This window comes from Lonchura striata, chromosome 13, assembly GCF_046129695.1.
Source record: "Lonchura striata isolate bLonStr1 chromosome 13, bLonStr1.mat, whole genome shotgun sequence".
NCBI classification, from domain to species: Eukaryota; Metazoa; Chordata; class Aves; order Passeriformes; family Estrildidae; genus Lonchura; species Lonchura striata.
In genome coordinates this window covers 11,951,154-11,959,057 of record NC_134615.1, presented here as the reverse complement: position 1 = coordinate 11,959,057, position 7,904 = coordinate 11,951,154, and the positions used below count along the sequence as shown (strand labels likewise).

The following is a 7,904-nucleotide window of genomic DNA, read 5'->3' as shown; positions in this document are numbered from 1 at the left end:
CCGCGGGGCGGGCGCGGAGCCGCGCGTTGGGCTGCCCCGACCCGCGCTGCCGCCGCCGCGCCCGGCCCGACGGGCTCGGGGGGCACGGGCACAAAACGTGAAACCAATCGCATTTCCTCCCCTCCCTCCTCACCCGCACCCCTCGATAGTTAGTGAAGATGTTTTATAACTACGAGGGGATCGTGCAGCTTCTAACTGCGTCGTGCTAAGGGTGTTGTGTCTGTTCGCAAACCTGAATAACAATAATCCGGTCTAGTGTGATGCATCTCATTGGAATCGTCTCTCTGCAGAATGAACTGCAAATTATCCCCTGTTTACCATCTCCCTTCAGTGCTCATCTCAATGAACTGGAGATCGATCCCCACCGCGGGTGTCTTGGAGCCAGGCTGATTTGCATTGAAGCACATTAGAAAGCCTCCCACCTCCATTAAAAAGAATAATCCGAGAGGGGGAAAAAATCTCCAAGGTGTGGCGGGGAGGGAAAAATATGTCACTGTCATTCGGAGAGTCGAGAGGGAAAACCCGGGATCAGAGTATTTACGCTTGTGAACTCTCACAACTTCTGTTAGAGACAATGACGTTTAATTGATGTATTGCTATCAACAACAATAAAGACCGATTTTTCTCTAGCCCTGGCACTGCTGCTCTGCCCCCACCCATTCCCCACCCCTCCCGGCCCCCAGCGAAGGAGAGGAAAACAAACAATAAATAATCAATCGGTCTTGGATGAAATACCAGGCGCCGCTTTAACACTACCGAGGAGAAGAGAAACGAAAAAAAAAAAGTTGTAAAACTTAATTTCTCCAAATTAATTTATTTTTCTCTAAGCCACTCTTTTTCGTCTTGTTGTTGCTGTTGTTGCTTTTTTAATTACCTGTCCACGGCCGCCTTTTTCCAGCCACGAAGCAAAGGTACTGCACATCTGGGGAAATTTTTCTCAAGCTTAATCGGCAAAAGTATAATGAAATTGTGAACGCGAATAATTTTGGGAGATCGTCTAGCTTAGAAACCGTAGGAAGCTAACGGAGTGATTGATACAGTTAGAAATACAGGCATAAATGTGCAAATAGATCCGCGTGGGTATTTTGTGTGCATCTACGTGTGGCTAGCAGTGAGTAAGGAGTGCGTTTCTGTGCGTTCAGGTTCGGTTTCTTTCCCACTGTCTCAGGGTACGGAGGGTGACAGCCTGCGCTGAGTGTATCCATCTCTGCCGAAACATCTCTTTAAATATTCAGTGAAAAATAATGTCATGTGAAGTACCACCTATAGCAACATTATTATCTTCATTCTTCAACATCATCCCCGCTGATAGCTTCGTTTGTCTTTTTCTCAAAATCTACTGTACCGAATGCTGCGGGGAGGGAGGGGGCTCGCCCTGTGCAGAAATGAAAAGAAGCGTCAATGACCACTTTGCAACGCTGACTAAATACTGGAGTGGCACCTGGGAGGATTTCTCGGTTCGTATGCATTTGTTTGGTTGGGTTTTGCGACTGTTTTTCTTCCCCCCACCCTTATTGATAAACGTTTTACAATCTCTTTCGTTTAATAATGAGAAGAAAACGCCAGTAAGCCGGTTCCTCGAATGGGAAGATTTGTCCCTCTCTCCTTTCTCCTCTCGCTCTCTCTAGGCTTTACCGGCTCATTTGAAATTGAAATGAGTTGGATCTGATCAGCCTCTTGCTTTTACAGAGAGTTTGTTAATATTAATACGGGAAAAAGGAGTAGCTCCTATAGAAGAGTAAATAATCCAGCGGGGGGAGTGGGAAGAGAGAGCACTAGATAGGTCAGGGTGGAGGGAAAGAAACTCCTGTACTCCCGCTTCTGCCGGTTCAGCTTATTTTACAGAAAACTTTCCGTGCCCGCAGCAGCGTGACGCGCGGAGGGGCGCGGAGAGCGGAGCTCGGGGGGACACCCACCATTTACCCTCAGTACGTGTATGGCTGGATATAGGACACATTAAAAAGAGCCTCGTTTGTAGCCTCTGTGCAACTATACTTTTTATTTCAAGATCGTGACATTGTCTGTGAGAGGTCCCTCCTCGGAAGTAACACACGGGCGTAAGAGTTCGAGCGCCGTGCGTCCCGCGGCAGGAGCGCGGTGCGCGCAGGGTCCCGGCGCCGGGAGCGCTGGGACCGGGCATGAGGAGCGGCCGCGGAGCGCAGGGGGCCGGGCCGGCCGCTCCGCGCCAGCTCAGCCCGGCTCCGCCTGCGCGCACGGCCGGCCCGGCGGCCGCACGGCACCGCGGCCGGGCCGGGCCGTTCCGCTCCGCGCTCGGCGCGGCCGGGGGCGCCTCCGGCGGGCAGATGCGCGTCGCTCCCACGTCCAAGAGGGAACAAAAGTCAGGGGCGAGCCGGGGGAGGGGGCCGGGGGAGCGGAGCGGGGCCGCGGAGCGGGACGCGCCGCCGCTCGCCAGGGGCTCCCGGGCGGACTGACGGCGAGCGCAGCCAACCCGCGCGGCGCGGGGGCGGAGCGGCCGCCCGGTCCGCCCGCCGCTCCCAGCGGCGCCCTAATTGTCCTGGGAATGTGTGAGGTAAAAAACAAACCCTTCCTATTTTCAGCACCCCTCGGGCCGTGATATATGGAAAGAGGAGCGGTGGGAGGGTTGGGTGGTGGGAGAGAGATCTGGGAGAGGGCGAAATGGATCTTTATTTGTAAGTGCGGGGACAAGAGGAAGGAAAAAAAAAAAAAAAACAGGAAAAAAAAAATACACCAGAAAGTTTTATGCAGCAGCGGGACGAGCGAGCGGCGGCGGGGCCGGACTCTCCCCGCGCAGGCATTTGCCGGGTGCGGGGCCGACCCTCCGGGGCCGCTGCTCCCTGCCGGCCGCCCCAGCCGTGCGTCCTGCCCCGATCGATTATTGGTCACCCTGCCCTCCCTCCACCGGTTCGGACTGCGGGCGAGGTGGGGGGAGTTTCAAAAAAAAAAAAAAAAAAAAAAGAAAAAAAAAAAGAAAGGAAAAGAAAAGTGAAACGCAGGGCAAAACTGTGGGAAGGAGGGAGGGAGGCGCGGGGAGCCCGTCGGGGCTGGAGGAAGGGGCGAAGGGAGACACATTCCTATAGTAACCGGGATGGCGCGATGCAGCTCCAGCTGGTTGCTAAGAGGGTTAAACTGTATCCAAACAGCTTTGGGGAAATCCAGCCCCTTCTCCTGCCACATGGATCGACTCATTGGGTGGGAGCGGCGGAGAGACAAGGGTCTCCAGCAAATCAGCGCCTAATTGATTAAGGCGAGCTGGTTTGAATAGAGCTGGCCATGTGCCAATCGCCTTTCAAAGAGCCCCTCTATGATTAATCGCAATGCATTATTGATAATCATAATTATAGCAGGACACATGCGCGGTGCGCGGAGGATCGGGGAGGCTGGGGGGGGGGAGGCTCGATTTCCGTAATTTTGAGAAGATTTTTTTTTAGTAATTTTTTATTCTGCCCCAGCTGATGTTTGAGCCAGCATGTCGCGGAGGAAGCAGGCGAAGCCTCAGCATTTCCAATCCGATCCCGATCTGGCCTTGTTATCCCAGCGAAATGGTGAGTTCTTCTGCTCTCCCTCACACACATTTTAACACAAACACACACAAAATAGATGAACTTACCTTGTGGGGAGTCGGAACCGCGCCGGGCACTGGTGCGGGACAAGATCTCCCGGAGTTATATGCGGGGGGAGGGGGGTCCTTCTGAGGTTTTGGTCCAAGTTCTTGGGTTTTATCTTATTTTTTTTTTTTTAACTCAGCGTTTTGTTTCGTCTGTTTCTTAACGAAACTCCAAACTCTTTCCTTTTTTTGATGTTTTCCCTCCGCCCTCTCCCAGCGGGGCGGTCTGGCATCCTGAGCCCGCGGGAGAGATGGATCCGCGCCCCCCGCACGGAGTCTCTCTCCGCGCCCCGCGGAGCTGGGAAACAAAGTGGGGCTGCGGTGGGGCGGCTGATCCCGTAGCCCCGCGGGACGGATGCCCCGTCCGGCCACACACGCTGCCCGCGCCGTCCCCCCGAAAGGGCCGGAAAATCCCCCCCGGGCACCCACTTTCTCGCCCGCCTCCCCCACCCCCCCGCGGACCCCAGCGCTCCCGCGCCCCCCGCTCCCCCGCAGTCCCGCCGGGCGGAGGACGCTGCCCCGCCGCCCCGCAGCCCGGCCTCCGGCTGCACCGAAGGCTTCCTGGAGGCGGAAAAGTTGCCGCCGCCGGGCCGGGCCGGGCCGGGCCGCGGGGGGATCGCCCCGTCCCGGGAGCCGCCGCCGCCGCGCCGGGCTCCGCGCAGCCGCCGCGCTCAGAGGGGACTCGGCGGCCGCAGCGCGGAGGCTCCGGGTGGCGAGGAGCCGATTTGTTTTCCCTAAGGTTGTGTTTTTTGGTTTTGTTTTTATTTTTTTTTCCCCCGCGTCTCCCGCTGCCCTCCAAGCCGGTAAGCGAGGGATAAACGCTGGCTTTGTGTCCGCCAGGATTTGCAGAGGGAGCGTGTGAAGTATCTTTTTTTTTTTTTTTTTTTTCCCTTACTCCCTTTTTCCCTCCCCTCCGGAACAGGGGGATTTCGTAGGAGTTCGGCACAGCCCGGCGGGCGGCGGAGGGGACGTGCCCTCCTCCCGTACCTGCGCTGGGACGCGGGCGACAAGTGGTCGGCTCGAGGGTCGGCCGGGCGGCCGGGGCAGCGTCCTCCCTGCCCTGCCAGCGCCGGCTCCGGCCCCCGGCGGGCGGCCATGAGGAGGGCGAGGGCCGGGGGGCCGCGGGGGGACCCGCCGGCCGCGGGTGCGGAGGGCGCCGCGGCGCAGAAGCGCTTCAGGCGGGCAGGTAAGGGAGGACCGGGCGCGGCGGAGCCCCCGCGCCTCCCGGCCCGGCCCCGCCGCTCGGAAGCGCCGGGCGCTTCCCGCGGCAACTTCTCGGGGCAGAGCGGCGCGGGACCCTCCGCTGGCGCGGCCGCTCCGCGCCCGGCGGTGCCGGCAGCGCTGGGCCCGCCGAGCCGCCGCCCGGCCGCGCCGCGGACAGGGTCCCGGGCTCCGCGCGTGGAAACGGGGCGGAAAGTTTGCGGGATGTTGTGCTTCGCTGGGAGCATTTACCCGGCTTCCGAAATCTCCTGAATGCCCTTCTCGTACACCAGCGGATAGATCAGCACTGGCTCCACGGAGCTCTGTGAAACATTTCTTAAAAGTCATTTGGGTCCTGAGAGTCGATTTGGGGTTTTTAGCTGAGTTTTGTGAGCTTTGAATGCACTCGAGTTTTACAGATTCCTCAGCATAATTCCCTTTCTCATCTCAGTAAACGTATTTATTTTTCTTACGATATTTTTCCCACTTCCGCTCGAAGTTTGTAGTAGGAGTTGGAGAAGCGTTACGTTTTTAGTTGTCTTTCATCGGCCTCCTGTGAAAGAATTTAGAACTTCTTAAAGTGAGCAGAGAAAAGAAAAGCAGAGAGGGATTTTTTTGTTTTTACATCTTCACTTCGTATATGATCGAATCTTTTGACATTTGCTGTCTTTTTTGGTTTGTTTTTAGTAGGTGGAACAGGTCAAAAACACATCAAAGTATCTTTTTTTTAAAGTAGCCGTTTTCTTCTGTTTCTAGTCTTTTGATCTGATTTTGCACATCGTTTTCAAATGAAGTACAGTGGGAGTGTGAGAAAGGAATGTTAACTGAGCAGCTTTCCTGCCTGTTGCTAAAGGATGTCCTTGAAGTAAGTTGGATCTTGCCTGAAAGGATGGCGTGGAAGTGAAGCTTTTGTTTAGTTTCGGTGGCTGTCGTAAGTTAAAGAAGAGAATACTAAGTTTATTCTAAAACTATCGACCAGTTTCCTAGGAAAAGCAGTGTGCTCTAGTGTAAAATCTGTAGGAGCCTCCCCTTTCCCTTCTCTAGTGCTGTGGCTGGCTTACACGGCTGGACGCTGTCCGAGCCAGTTGCGCAGAGGTGTGTTTGTAGTGGTGCTTCGGGGCTCACAACGCTGCAGAACCCTGAGCACAGAGCCACCCCCGCCTTGCCGGGTCCCGGCCCTGGCAGCAGCTCCTCACTTGAGCAAGACAGGGTGGGAGAGCTACGGCGGGGACGAGTTTGCGTTATGTGCCTGTGAAATTGCAAAACAAAACTTGGAAATTCCGGGCGCTTCTTTCTTGTCCTTTCGCGCTGTGAGTTCAGGTTTGTTCATCCATGTCGGTGCAGGCGAGGGGAGCATCGCTGCCTCTGCACACACTGGCTGTAAGGTACTGCTGGGCAGAATTTTGAGCGAATCCTTAGAATCCGTGAAATTTTCTCGCATCTGATTTGAATTCCGGTTTGTTAAAACTTTCTGCTATAGTTTCATACCTAAAGATCAATAGGGAAAAAAGTTCCTCACACTGCATCAGCATGTTTTGGTTTGGCCTTTTTTTTTTTTTTCTTATCTCACTCTGTCTCTTTCCTTTTTTTTTTTTTTTTTTAAAGTTCAAAGCTCATGAGTTCACTCCCACCAGGAAGATTTTCTACTTTAAAATATATTTCTAGTGCAATCAATGGATAAGTACGTTTACCCTTGTAAAATCTGTATGTGCACATTTGATAAAGTTCATATTGCAGTAACCAGAGCACCTCTCAAATTAATAGCAGAAATTACTTGTAGCATAAATTATATTCAACAAGTAACTAATTACTGATAGGAAGTGGGTAAGAGATCGTGGGATTATTTCCTTTTGTTAATAACTGCAGCCACTTTCATGACATTTTAGATTTTTTTTTTTTTTTACGGTTTCTTGGAATTATGTTCCAAGTTGTAAAAGAACATTTTTGGGGTACAATGTTCCAAGGCAAAAGTTATATTGGAGAAATAAACCATCTAGACTTTGACAAAGAGAAAGTATTTACTGCACTTTCCTTTAAAGGCTCATCAGAACCAGTGCCTTTCATGTCAATAATGGATTTTGATGAACTCCTGCTGCAGCATTACGATCATCCACATAATTGTTGCCCATGAAATAAAAGAAATTATGATTGCTTTCCTCAGTGGGATCTGGAGGACAGGATGCTTAGGAGACAGAACTGCACAGTTAGGCTGCTTTTAGTTCATTACGTAATTAGGCCTTTTTGTGAGGTAGCTGCAGTCTGTTGGTTCAGGATACAGACACTTGGGGTTTTTTCCAAAGGTGAGCCCAGGGTGTAGAGGGCCTTGTGAAATATCACTTATGCAGATGCAATTCAGAAATAATTACTGAAACCCATATGGTGGAAGTCGTCTAAACCCAGTGTTAGTTCAGACCCGTTGTGTGTGTGTTTCCCCTACATAACCCCAATCTTTGTCTTGCTGCAAAATATTTATGTTTTAGTTTGTACCTTATTTATCTTTTTGATGCTAAGTAGCATCTGGCTCCCTGAGGACAAGCCCTCCTGTATATTTAGCTGTACCAGTGCTTATTGCATAACTGGCTTTTAACCATATTCATGCTTTAATTGTGAAAACATGAATCTTTATTGAAATGACCTGACATGCCTCAGAAAACACAATTATGATTCTTGAAACGGTTTGTAAAAAACAAAAGGGGCAGCTCCTGCCAAAGGCGTCCTGAAGAATCTGTGCTCTGTGTGTTTTCCACACTTGAAGGTACATCACACCTTTGTGCTTCCAGTCTTGAAAAACTGAAAGCTGAAACGTGTGAGTGAAATTGTTGCTTCGTGTCTGTATGGCTGGTGCTAGGGAAAAAAAAAAAAAAAAAAAAAAAAAGTGTTCAGCTGTTTTAACCTTTGCTAGCCTCCTTCCATCCAAAGGTGACAGGGTTCAGATCACAATATGTACTTCAATATCTTGCCAGTGACCCCCGAATTGAGTCTTACTGGTTGCTTAGCAGGAAGTTAGTAGTTTATTTTAACTTCACCTTATCAGCTTTGCTTCTTTTGCTAACCCTATTCCCCTGTCACCCCTCAGATGCCAGACCCCCGAAGAGGAGATTGACAGGTAGTTCCCATA

General features: G+C 52.1%; 1 protein-coding gene across 5 annotated transcripts in view; it reads left to right on the top strand.

The window, feature by feature from the left end:
• The first annotated feature begins 1,373 nt into the window (after positions 1-1,373).
• The window catches only part of SALL1 (spalt like transcription factor 1), a 16,339-nt gene continuing 9,808 nt past the window's right edge, over positions 1,374-7,904 (top strand). Inside the window, exons 1-2 of one of the 5 annotated variants that reach the window (XM_021555005.3) lie at positions 1,374-1,457; positions 3,432-3,524. In XM_021555005.3, coding sequence (XP_021410680.2) covers positions 3,449-3,524 — 76 coding nt within the window. In that variant the 5' untranslated portion in view covers positions 1,374-1,457; positions 3,432-3,448. Of the gene's footprint in view, positions 1,458-2,501; positions 2,531-3,062; positions 3,091-3,113; positions 3,227-3,308; positions 3,339-3,431; positions 3,525-7,904 lie in introns of those variants that run through there. The other 4 variants (XM_021555003.3, XM_021555006.3, XM_021555004.3 and 1 more) reach the window with 4 other exon arrangements.